At 42.1% G+C, this 13,234-nt stretch overlaps 1 protein-coding gene across 2 annotated transcripts in view; it reads left to right on the top strand.

Annotated features, from left to right (window-relative positions):
• The window catches only part of shank3a (SH3 and multiple ankyrin repeat domains 3a), a 197,664-nt gene that overhangs the window by 180,445 nt on the left and 3,985 nt on the right, over nt 1-13,234 (top strand). Inside the window, exons 16-24 of one of the 2 annotated variants that reach the window (XM_041998108.1) lie at nt 630-712; nt 1,968-2,092; nt 2,409-2,544; nt 6,031-6,111; nt 6,285-6,308; nt 6,684-6,811; nt 7,059-7,164; nt 7,409-7,983; nt 8,075-10,200. In XM_041998108.1, coding sequence (XP_041854042.1) covers nt 630-712; nt 1,968-2,092; nt 2,409-2,544; nt 6,031-6,111; nt 6,285-6,308; nt 6,684-6,811; nt 7,059-7,164; nt 7,409-7,983; nt 8,075-10,200 — 3,384 coding nt within the window. The remainder of the gene's footprint in view (nt 1-629; nt 713-1,967; nt 2,093-2,408; nt 2,545-6,030; nt 6,112-6,284; nt 6,309-6,683; nt 6,812-7,058; nt 7,165-7,408; nt 7,984-8,074; nt 10,201-13,234) is intronic. The other variant, XM_041998109.1, reaches the window with a different exon arrangement.

Below are 13,234 nucleotides of genomic sequence, written 5' to 3'. Positions count from 1 at the left end.
CAGAACTAACCCTGCTTTTAACTTGAAGGCTTTTATGATGTGCATGCATGAAAGAATTACCCTGCAAAGTGTACAAAGCTCTGTAGGTTAACACCATCAACCAGCCTCCACCCCTGAACACTCAGGAAAATCAGACAGTGATGAACTGCTTCACTTACTTTTGTGTCCTATTTTCTTTGTCATTAGAGCACAATACTGCTTCTGTCTCTGTCAGTTTCTCTTGCAAAATTCCACAACACACTTCTCAGCTGAAGTCTCATCTGATGGATAAGCCAGAAGATCGATTCACTCTTAGGGTTTATCCCAAAGATACTTCATTCATGAGGATTTTTTTCTGACTGTCATACCTCTTGTTCTTTTTCTCTCACCTGTTTGTGTCATCTCAAATACCTTTACAACTCCTGGGAATCCTGAGCTGTGGAGTCTTGCTTTGCTTTTAACTTGATTGCAAAAGAAGCACAAGCGTCATGCGTATATGTGTGTGTGTGTGTGTGTGCCTCCACCTCCTCCCACTTCTCACCCCCCTATGATGACCCCCCTTACTCCTGTGTGCCCTCTCCCCCTCTCTTTGTGTGTGTGAGGATGGTGTTGGAGTCATACCTGCTGTCCCTCTGCTCTTTCCTCAACAGCGACTACATCATAGAGGAGAAGAATGCTGTTTTACAGAAGAAAGAAAATGAGGGCTTTGGTTTTGTCCTTCGGGGAGCTAAAGGTAACCAACACACAGACACACAACTTCTAAAACGTGCACATTTGTTTCAATGTGTGTTCTAGTTTTGTAAGTAGTCAGATGGTCTGAGTCATTGGGTTCAGCTCAGTTGGTATTGTTACTGTTTGAGTCAACAACACAACCAGCTTTGGTCAACACTCAGCTTATTTACTCAGATGCACCCAGGCATCTGTGTGTGTGTGTGTGTGTGTGTGTGTGTGTGTGTGTGTGTGTGTGTGTGTGTGCGTGCGTGCGTGTGTAGCCCCTCTGGTGGCGTCATCCCTGGCTGAGCTGTCAGCTAGCTGTCCCATCTGTTCCTCGCACATGGCGTTGAGATTTAGTAGAGACATACTTCTTTCTTTCCTCCTCTCCTATTATTCTCATTTTTCATTGTTCTGTCCTTGTTTTTATTCCTCTCTGCTCTCCTCCACCCTCTTTCACATCCTTCCTGTCCATTATCCTCTCCAAACACTATCATACCTTCAGCTTTTTTTTATTATTTTTTTTTACCAAAAATTGCCTTTTTAACTCATCTCCATCACCACAAATTCATTTTACTCATGCACGTGCCAACTCCCTGCTCGAGCTGGTTACCATGACAACCCCTCTCTGGCAGCTTGCTGGGAGTCTGAGTGTGCTTTACTGCTCCATCACTCACTACCATGAATCTTGGCTCACCTCACTCTCTTTTTCAGTCCTTCTTTTACTCTCCGGTACCCTTAAACACATACACTGCAGTTCACTTAATGGTCCTCTGAGAGCTCTCATGTGTCAGTGATTTAGTTGGAATTGCTCCAAGATTAAATGGAGTTTCTGGTAGCGCATTCACTTAACAAAGTATGCTTGTAGACTGTCTCTGTGCATGTATATATTTTGAGATGTATTTTCAGTGTTGCTCAAGCAGGTTGATGCGGCAGTAATATTGTTTACGTGCTGTATGCAAAACCAGTGAAGCCACTCCAAACTGACAATATGTCTTCCTAATATATGCAGAAAAATTTGCACTGCACATGGTGCAAATTTTTAAATGAGAATATGTGGGTGAAGCTAAAAGGGAAGTTTGGTCAATTTTATTGTGGCCTCCAAAGACCTTAAAAAAACAGTTTTTTAAAAGTATTTCTCGACGTATTTTATTTGTTTTATTTGTTTGTGATCTTTTGTTGTCATTAGTGATCTTGTTTACTGTTGAATAAAAAAGAAGTTATAGACCTTACTTTGCTGTTCTGGTTGTGTGTAAAACCATAGTGTTTCTTCTCAGCCGAAACTCCCATTGAAGAGTTCACTCCCACCCCAGCGTTTCCTGCCCTGCAGTATTTGGAGTCTGTGGACGTGGAGGGAGTGGCCTGGAGGGCTGGTCTCAGAACAGGCGACTTTCTCATTGAGGTAAAAAATATCAACTTTTTATTTGTGTCTCATGGATGAATGATGATGACTTTAGATACAAAAGTACTTGGTAACACAAAAGAAAAATACCCTATTTATAAAGATGTATTTCTTCATGCTTTTGCACAGAGCATTTTTTAATTGATTAGCTAATATAAAAAAGACATCATTTGAAAAAAAAAAAGAAAATATGAGTGTGAAGTTTGATCATATATATTCAATAGATTTGTTAACTTTTTTGTTATTAATGTCACAGCGTAGAGAAGGAAGGCTGCATTTGTCTTTGCTGTCATTGTGCCTGGCATATTGTGTCCAGGTAAATGGCGTGAATGTAGTCAAGGTGGGCCATAAGCAGGTGGTGTCCTTGATCCGGCAAGGGGGCAACAGGCTGCTGATGAAGGTGGTTTCTGTCACGCGGAAGCCTGAGTCTGAGGAAGTTGTCCGTAAGAAAGGTAAAGACAAAATGGATTGACTTTACTCCTTTAATGGTTATTCAGTATGTGATGATTATATTTTAGATGCTAAAATATACTGTGTATTGTATCCATGCATAATTTCTTCTATGAAATACTACAATTGCTGTTTGATGTGAAATGATAAGGTACATGTGAAAAGCTGCAGATACACTCATGTGTAACTTGTGCTCAAACACTATTTAACTTACTCATTAATTTAAATAGGACATGTTCCTCTAACTACTGTATGTGGCCAGTGGCTTAATTAAAGTGTTTTACATCCTCTAAGTCATTTTACATGAAGCATGTAATTCCTTTGAGGATTTTTATGATGTAATAAAAACGTGTAAGTTGGCTTCATGTATGCAGAGAAGTAGGTGTGTTTCTGTTGTCTTAGTAATTTCTACCACTTTTTCCTGCTGTAAATTTATGTAGTTTCCATGTCAACCACAGCTTGCTATTACTCAGCTCCCACACAGTTCTGGCTCAATGACCTGCATACTCTCCTGTTGTGTGTATGTGTACATGTATGTTTAAGAGTGGTGTGTACAACTCCTTTGTGATTATTGAGATACAAAGACAGAGATAAATGAGTTTGACCCAGTTTCACTTGGACAGCGTGCTATCAACTGAATCCTGCAACTCACTGGTTTGTGGTCTCTCTTAATCTCTTTACCTGTCTGTCTTTCTCACACCTAGTGGTGATCATAGACTGAAGCTGGGCTCAGGTAAAAAAGCCCTCCGTGTGAGTGTCCTTCCCACTGTTTAAGAACATATGTTAGGATAATAGATTATTTTAAATTGACTGTATATATAGAGAACGGATGGACATCCATGTACCATAGTACTGCTATTTTCCCCTTATTAATGTCTGAATGTGATTCTACTATTAGTGCTCTGAGATGACTGTTCACACATGACACATAGACCACAGAATATGTTCATTTACAAAAATTGAAAAAAATCTGTTTCAGGGTCTATTTAGATCACAGGGACAAGAAATGATGCCAGAATTACACTGTGGAAATGAAATTGTATGGCTTATGGCACACTGATGATGATAAAATAATTAGAACCGAATAATTTCTCTTTAAGCAAATACTGCTGCAAATTTTGTACCCAATTTTTCCTGCTTTAAACACACATTAAAAGATTAAAAGCAAATAGAAACTGAAAAACTCCTCCTGCAGACCAACTTCAGTTGTCACAACTGGTGAAATGAATGATGTGATTCAGTAATGTGATTTAATAATTTGGTAAAAGTATTTTTGTACTCTTTGGTGGAGACTTAGATGAAAAGGTTGATGCATTTGTTCTTTTTGTGTCAGCAAAGAAGTCACACCATAATCTTTGGTGTGATCTTAAAGATTGAAAAGAGGAGTAAATGGATGTCTTGGCTTTGCCCAAGTATAGTATAAATTCTATACCTGTACTTATAAAAGATCCAAAAGATAAAAATTGTCAGCTTGGTAGCAGGAGATGGTGCATCTGACTCCCTTTTGGTCTGACCCAACATCAGTGGTGCTGCCTGCATGAGGTTTATATTACATTTGAAAAATATTCCCCATGTGCTATTTTTTTTATTACTTTATTATTCAATCAAATTGTTGTAGTGATATTTGAGGGATACATGTATAACATTATGAAAAGAGATTTATTTAATTTTGACCTATATTGTTAGTGTATCCACTTTTTGTTTTAATCTTGGCACTGCCATGTTGAGGCAGCCATTAAAGCTGTTTTGTGTCTAGCACACTCAGACCATTGATACTAAATAGATGGAACGATTGAGGTAGACTACAAAGAGAATGGTTGGTGAAATTCTCTTATTGTTAATCGAAGAAAGCTGGGCAGAGAGAAATAAGTGCTGAGGCACACAGGCAGTGCAAACAGCCAAAGACTTGATGGAGTGTATCTGCTGCAGGAGATCTCATAGGGAGCAAAATTCTCTTTCCATCTTTTCCAAAATATCCTTTTTTTGCAACATGAAGTGTGCCGAATGTCATCTGCTGCCACTCAGCTACTCCAGTGGGACAAACAACACATTGTGCCTCACTTTTCCACAAATACAGACACATGCTGACACACACAGACTTGCAAGCAAACACACATTCTCTGCACCATGCGTGGCCTCACTACTGCCGTCGTTGCCATGGTGACTACACTGCATGTTTGAATTAAGCATTATATTACAGCAACACTCTCTCTCCATCTGAGTCTGCCTCTGTTCCTCTCTCTATCTCCATTCTCCACCATCTCCTCTGCTCCCTGCTTCTGTACCACTGTGTACAGGCTGGTGAGGAAATGAAGATGTTTGATATGGACAGTACCAGGATGGCGTATGTACACTAGATGTGCAGCTGCTGACGGCAGCACGATAGTTATGCTCTAGTTAGGCATTGGGGCATCTGTGGGATTTGGAGAGCTATCGCTCTACAGTGCTGCATTGACTGTTAGCTGGTCGATCTCAGACAGAGTGAGCTGATCCAGTCCGGTTGTGGGATATTGATAGAAAACTTGTTTTGGCTATAGCATGTGGAGACAGCTGCTGACTGTGGCTTTATGATCACTGCCTGACTGCATGGCATTTGTTACTGCTGATTTAACGTACTGAAATACATTGTGCCATTCTTTTCAGTTTAGTTAATGTCAATATTTATTTAAAGCCTTTTTTTTAAGTGTGTAACTTTGCAGTTAATTTTTTAAGTCAGCATTTATTAGATATGATTTACTGCTTTGACTGGAATGAAAACAGCCCAGTTGTCTTGTGTGTGTAGTCGGATTGGAAGGCTCCCAGGAGCTTTGGTAATGTAAAGTCTGCAGCGCATCATTTTCCATAGCTGTTAAATTTACTGTCATCTCATCGTCTGTCTGCCCACATGGCATTATGTCCTCCCTCAAGGAGTTTTCTCAGTGGGAGGATATGCTTGTGTGTGTACACCAAAGCGTTTTTGCATTTCTGTCTGATGCATACCTGCTAAATTACAGACAGGCAGTATATTAAAGCTAAAATGGATGAGTTTCTCCCACTCCTTTCCCCACTCATCTTACTCACTTTGCAGACTGTGGTAGACAAATAATGCTATTCTGTGTTTAAAGGGAGGATTCAGTAAGCCAGGAATGTTACAGAGAAGACTTACTTCTTCATTTACTGTCAATGGACACCTCAGCAGAGGGAGAGTCTTGCAGCACGAAAATTACAAAACAGAAAAGCTTGAAGACAGACTCACAAATTAATAAGTCATTTAATAAGTCATCTGACAAACAGAGATCAAAACATGAAGAAGCTGGGCTCCAACCATGGCCTGAACAAGGTTCTGGCTAAGTGTGAAGCATCTGGTTCATCTGAATTTAACCAAATCAAAGCAGTGAAGTCGAGATGGGCTGGCCGTCTAGGGGAAGCCAGGAGGACACTGAGTTGCAAAGCCAAAGGATTTTCATCGCCCTCAACTTCATCCTCAACACCATGCCTTTTCTCCACAGCTCCCCCACCACCTAAGAGAGCTCCCAGCACTACCCTGACATTGCGCTCAAAGTCCATGACCGCTGAGCTGGAGGAACTGGGTGAGTGCCAAAGAACTGGCATGCAAACTCGACTCCCTCCTTCTCCTTTTCTGTCATGAACCTGCTTTCGCTTTGCCACTAAAACTTAGTGCATTTCCTAACTTTTAGAGTAGTCACTTGTGTTGTTCTTGCAATTTTCCCTCCTCTGCTGACACTATCTTTTTCCCACCAAGCTTCTGCTCGTCGGAGAAGAGGAGGTGAGTCTGAGGCAAGGAATTGACACTTCTCTAAGTATCAATGTGATGATTTACCACTGCTGTGTCAGTAAAAGCAGTGTTAATTAGAACAGAAGAGCACTTGAAAAACATGAAATCTATTTCTTCATCTCTGTTTTTATTTTCTGCCACTTTTTGTCTGTTTATCACCCCCGCTAGGAGCCACCAAGGAAACAAAACTCTGTTTAAAAAGAGCAGTTATTTCTACAATAACACAGAGCATGATTTCACACAGCTTAGCCACATTTTAGAGATGTTTATACATCATCTGTGACATAAATATATTTAAATGATGACACAGCATTTCCACAATCTTGTATGTAATCATTTAGTTCTGGCTCATTTCCTTTTTAACAGAGAGACTAGATGAGATGTTGGCATCGCAGGAATCTATGTTGCGTTCTCAACCCTCGGAGGCAGATTACAGAGCAGCCACTGTCAAACAACGGCCTACCAGCAGGAGAATAACACCAGCAGAGATCAGTGTGAGTGCTCCTACACACACATAGCACACATAGCACATTGCCAGACAGCACATGCTACGATGATTACATACATATAAACTCAATCTGTCATAGAACATACTAAAACAAAAAACAAAAAAAAAACTATCTACATGTCATGCAGCACTGCACACATTAACCAACATTTTTTTTTAATGAACAATATTTAAATTAAAAATATTCAAAAGTGTCTTTAATTACAATGTTAATGCATTGGTTTGTGTTGCAGTCATTGTTTGAGAGACAAGGAATGACTCTACATGGAGCTCTGCACCCAGGGATCGAGAGAGGTCACATACCACTACCAAAGGGCATGTCCAGGACCAAGTCTTTTGGTAAGACAATAACCCATCCCATCCTTTTTTTCCAACATGATGAAGGAAGCTCAGGAAACTTCAATCTCTTTTTAATAAGTTGTGTCACTATACCCACAAATCTTACAAAAACAACAAAAATAACATACTGTGATTGACAAAATCTTATTTCACAGGTCAAATTTTACCAGTTAATGTTACGAAGCATCTGTGTGACAAGATTATTAATGTAGCAAATTTTTTTGAAATGACCTTTTCTCTTTAGCTCACTCTAAATCACCAGCTGATCTCTGCTCGTCACCCCCCTCATCAGGTGCCACAGAGGAGGATCGGCTGTCTGCCCTTGCAGGCGAGCACAGATTTCCCCGCAGTTCTTCGATGACCGACAGCCTCCGAGAGCATTCACAACCCCATCCTATCCCTCCACCTCCTCAAACCGCACCTCCACCTCCTCCCTACTACCTGGACACTGGTCCTCCCCCAGCTTTCTGCCCTCCTCCACCCCCATCTAGGACCCAGAGTCAGGGCCATGAGCCTGGAGGACGTTCCAGCTTCAAGCCATCCTCCTTGGACCTGCCTTATGAGGCCGCTCAGCGGCAGGCCACACAAATTGAGAGACAAAAGAAAGCACGCTCAATGATCATCCTGCAGGACTCCTCCCACCTACCTGTAGAACCTACAGAAATTCCACGTCCCTCTGCTGCTATTCCACCTGAGCGAATCAAAAGAAAGGGTAGGGTAATTGACAACCCTTACGCAAATGTGGGTCAATTCAGCATTGGCCTGTATACACCTACTAAGCCCCAAAGGAAGAAAAGTCCCCTGGTGAAACAGCTACAGGTATGTTATATTTTGGGGCAGTTTGTGATTTTATTCATTTCTGTCTTTTCTTCTTTGATGCAAAAGACCTTCTTGCTTTTTCTCTCTTCAGGTAGAAGATGCACAAGAAAAGGCTAGTTTGGCCTTAGCTGCTGCCCACTCACGAGAGAGCTCACCCTCAGGACGACATCCACTAACCCATGGGCATACACACACCAGCCGTGCCGACTATTACCAGCAGCAGCTGATGGCTGAGCGTGAGCGTATACGTGCCCAGGGAGAGATGATACTTCAGGGTAAGGGCCCCTTTGCTGCTGCAATCGCTGGAGCAGTAAAAGATCGTGAGCGTCGCCTAGAAGATCGGAGGAAATCCACTGTCTTCCTTTCTGTTGGGACCATGGAGGGGACATCTGCAACTAGCCCTGATTCCCCCTCTCTGACTCAGTCTCACTCCATAGATGAACGGATGCTGACCCGAGAGCTGGGACAGCTCCCCCCCCCTGCCTTGACTCTGAGCCCCTCACCTAGTGGGACCACTTTTATTCATCCACTTACAGGAAAGCCTCTCGACCCAAATTCACCACTGGCTCTTGCGCTGGCCGCAAGGGAGAGGGCACTAACCTCCCAGAGTCAGTCTCCTACTAGCAGCCCAGAGCCTCGGACTAAACTAGAGCGAGTAGGCCAGGGTGTAGTATTCATTGATACTCAGACCAAAGAGTCTCCACATGGGGATGGGGCAACTACATCTCCTCCCTTTTCACCGAAAAGCGCCAAGGCAGCTGGGTATGGAGCTGGATCCTCCCCAGCACCTATTTTAGCTCCTCAGCCCACCAAACCACAATGGGTCACATCACCATCACTTATATCATTCCGCCAAGAGATGGAAGCTAGAATAGAGGAAAGGAAAGAGGAAAAGAGGCTAGAGGATAAAAAAAGTATGTTGATAAGTATTATGGATACATCACAGCAGAAGACAGCAGGGCTAATAATGGTTCATGCTACCAGTAATGGTCAGGATGTTGAGGTGGGTTCAGAGCAAGAACAAGCACCTGTGCCTGCATCTGTAGAGCCCAGTAAATCACCAAGCCCGCGGGCTAAACCCCCCAGTCCCACTGTGTCCCAGCCCCAGGCCCAACTCCAGACCCAACCCCAGGTCCTGCCGCAAACTCAGCGTCCTGCCAGTCCTGCACAAGAGAAGAGTCTGGCTCAGGGAAGTTCGGAGGAGGATGTGGATCCATACACAGTCACCTTGCCCCCTGCCATGTTATCCTCCAGTGATGAAGAAACAAGAGAGGAGCTACGAAAGATTGGAGTCGTTCCACCACCAGATGAGTTTTCAAATGGGCTGCAGGCACAGGCACAGGGGACACCAGCCCCCCCTGCCAAACCTGTCACCTCTCCTGCCACCCCAACAACACCAACAACCCAAACTCCCTCAACTTCAATTACTCCAACTGTGACCCCCACCCAACTTCAGCCTCCCCAGCCCCCACCTCCACCCACTACAGCAGCTGTCTCAGGGAAGCCCTCTGATCCTCTGGAGCCCCCACCGGTGGGCGAGTCTGGCTCTGCGGCTGACTCAGGTGTGGAGGAGGCTGACACACGCAGCTCTAGCGAGAGAGAGCGAGATCACCACCTCGAGACCACCAGCACCGTCTCCACAGTTTCCAGCATGTCTACATTGTCCTCAGAAAGCGGCGAGCCTGCTGACACTCACACCACGCACACCTCCTATGCTGACGGGCAGACTTTTGTGCTCGACAAGCCGCCAGTGCCTCCTAAGCCCCGTCTCAAGTCCCAGATAGGAGGCAGTAAAGGCCCTGTCACCTTCAGGGACCCTCTGCTAAAACAGAGCTCTGACAGTGAGCTGCTATCGCAACAACAGGCTGCTGCCCTGGCTGCTGCTGCAGCTGGAGGAGCTGGGCTCCCTGCAGGTGGTTCTGCCTCAGTGACTGGTCTCGCTTCCACTAAGCCACGCTACCTCTTTCAGCGGAGGTCCAAGCTGTGGGGGGACCCAGTGGAGCCTCGAGGACCGGGGTTGGGGCTAGGTATTGGGAGTTTGGGCAATCTTGGTGGGCTTGGACTTGGGCTGGGTGCAGATGAGGGTGCAAAACCATCTGTTATGGGAGAACTAAGTTCACGTCTACAGCAGCTAAATAAAGACACTAGGTCTCTGGGTGAGGAGCCGCTGGGAGCATCACTTGACCCAGGGAGGAAGTCACCTGTGGCAGGTGCCAGGTAAGAGAGTATTTTGCAAAGATCTACGCATAACTGTATTTAACACTGACTAACAGAACTAGGGATTACAGTCAAAGTAATTCTGTTAGGTTTCATGCCTGTTTTACTTATCATTATAGAGGAAAGATGCATGTGCCCAGCATCAGTGAGGGGGTTATTAATTAATTAAAAATATATACTTATAAGAAAGTGAGATTTTATTTCTTGTCTCATTTATCAGAACTTGATATTACTTCATTAATTTTTCACTTTTTACTGAGAAACTTTCTACTGTATTTGTGTTGTGCATAACATCCTCATTTTATATAATATGCAAATTAATCTATTAGCAGTGTACTGTGAATTTCTATGGAGATAGGAGCTCATTAGCATTGTTGTCATGAGTTTATGTGACAGTATTATTCTAACAACAGAGTTAAAATGCACTTCACCTGCCTGTGGGTCTTTCAGGCAAACCTTATATTTCAGCATTATTAATAATACATAGGAAAAAGCCTTCATACTCAGCAAATACAGGGTTATCTGAAGCACCTGAGGACCTGTTCAGATCTTGTACCAGCATGCATCCTGAGCAATGGATCACAAGTAGACAGACCTGAATACATAACTCAGTCAGGTTTTGTGGTCTGAGATGCTTGTGGCAACATTCTTATCAAGTTTGACATTAAATGTGTCCCAAGCTACATAAAAGACCACCTACTTCCCTGATGTGGCTCCACAGAAGCAGCAGAAGCAGTTTCCACTAAAATATTTTTTCACTCTTTGAGTTTCCAGAAAAAAACACTTTGCATGAAGTGGTGTCCAAACTCACAAGATATGTTTCTCACAAAAAAAGTCCTGCTTGTTTTTTATGTTAATTATTGCAGCAATTTTTCTTTTCTTTTTTATAAAAATCAGTGATCACAGACACGTGGTCTGTAGAGTTGCTATGGTTCGACTTTACTTTTCATTTCTTTATTCCACTCAGGTGAAACCAGGGATGATTTCATATGAGAAGAGCTAAATAGTTTCTGATTTTGAAAATGTGTTTTAATGGCTCAATTCACAATGTACTGTAGTTCCCTAAAGGTCTCCATTAACCAAGACCCTTGACAAATGTGTTGTACCATTTCCAGCCATTTCTTTTAGCTCCATTACACCCTGCTGAGATTCAGTCACAAGAAGCCCCTCAAAAGCACATTTGGAGATGCATTTTAATGCTAGGTGTGATTAAATATATTCAGAGCTTTCCATTTGCAGTTGGATCAATTGTAGCACCAGTTTAAAGAGCCTTTGAGGCATAGTAGTATTTTTCTGTGTTTTTTGGTTTAGTTTTTTTTGTTTGTTTTTTTTTTGTTTGTTTTTTTTCTTTCTGAAAGTACATTAAATTCCTCTATATTTCTGCAGATGTGAGGACACCGAAGAAAGTAAACCTTAAGGTTATAGACCCTAGGGTAAACCACTTTTTTAAAATTTACTTTTCATAACAAGACTTTAAACTAAGCCCGCTAAAATATAACCGCCCTTTTATCCCTTTTAATGTGTTTCCCTTTATATTTTATTGGTTACCTTGTTTGCATCATCAGAAATGATCTTTAAGAGCAGGATTGATAGTACTATGCTCTCAAGAAATGATTAGCTTAAGAGACATATAGTAGTTCTAAAACTGATGGCTCTGGTCTTCAGTTGAAACTGCTTCTTGTTTCCATAGTTACGGCCATACTTATTGGTCTCCTGATAAATGCTCTTTGTTGCTAACAGTAGACAGCAGTAATCTATGATAGTTTTGTTCAGTATGTGTGTGCATGTCTGTATATGTGTGTGTGTGTGTACCAGATAAACTATTGATGCAAACAAGGTAACAGGGCTTGAGGCATGTATTTCATGAATACTTTTTTCATATCTTATACACTGTCATATTTTAGCTCTATGCTATGACCCTGCTTGTAGCTACCCTTCCTGTGTTTTCCCAATAGTCTCTGTTCAAATAATACACAATACATCCTCATATCCACAGCACTTTGCTTTCATCACTGATATGAACTTGATAAGAAGAGAAAGTACAGTTTTCTTCTTATCACCATCTCTCACTGCAAAGTAATCAGTGATGACCTCAAAGATTTAAGGATGTATTTGAAGAAGTGTTTGAACGTGACTGAACTATAATGGTGTGTTACATTAAAACGGCCCTCCCATGACTTTTGCATTAACATCCATATTAATGACAAAATTACAAGACAAAAATGTCAAAACTTCTAAGTATCATGTCGAGTAAACTGTCAAATAAATGGTGGGATCTTTTAATTTGATTTCCTTAGTTTGCTTTAGGTGTCTGCTCCAGCCAGCTGTGTTTTAATGCTAAGCAGGTTGGAAGTTATGATCTAATCTTTTGGTTTTTGTCAGAGCGGACATTTCTGTCCTCACATCAGCAGCAGGAATGAACTAATCCACATAAATGAAACTTATGAGTGTTTTTGTGTGTCCCTTCTCTTGTCAGAAATTAGTCAGAATGCATTACTGGATTATGCCACTCCATAGTTGCATTGGAATATTGTGTAGCCATTGTCCTAGGCATAAGTAGTTTAATTTTTGTAGAGATTTTGTGCTACTAGTATTAGTAGTAATCTGCTAAAACAATAGTTTAGGTTCAGTGCTTATTTATCCCAACTTTAAAGTCACCTGTTTCTGTCATGTCATCCAAATCACTGTAACCCATCAGTTGTTGGCATTGAATCTTCTGGTTTTGCATTCATGCTGCTTATGAATGCTTAATCAGTTATGTCCTGTTCCTGGAGCTAGCATTAACAGTTTCTTCAGTGTGGCGGGGCTCAGTCTCCTGTTGGGGGAGAGTTGTTGTCATGGTGGGGTCTGGGGATACTTGGTTTACGTCCATGTTGAGTGACTCGTGTTAAGTAGCATCCATTTTAATGTCAGGATGAAATGTCTCCTAGCAGAACATTGTTTTGTGAAAAAATATTTAATGTTTTTCACCGTACCAGTCAGAGGTTTAAATATTGAGGCTGATATTAGAGAATAAAATCAGTTTTTTGAAAGC

Source organism: Melanotaenia boesemani, chromosome 10 (assembly GCF_017639745.1).
Source record: "Melanotaenia boesemani isolate fMelBoe1 chromosome 10, fMelBoe1.pri, whole genome shotgun sequence".
NCBI lineage: Eukaryota > Metazoa > Chordata > Actinopteri > Atheriniformes > Melanotaeniidae > Melanotaenia > Melanotaenia boesemani.
This window is presented reverse-complemented; position numbering and strand designations above follow the sequence as displayed.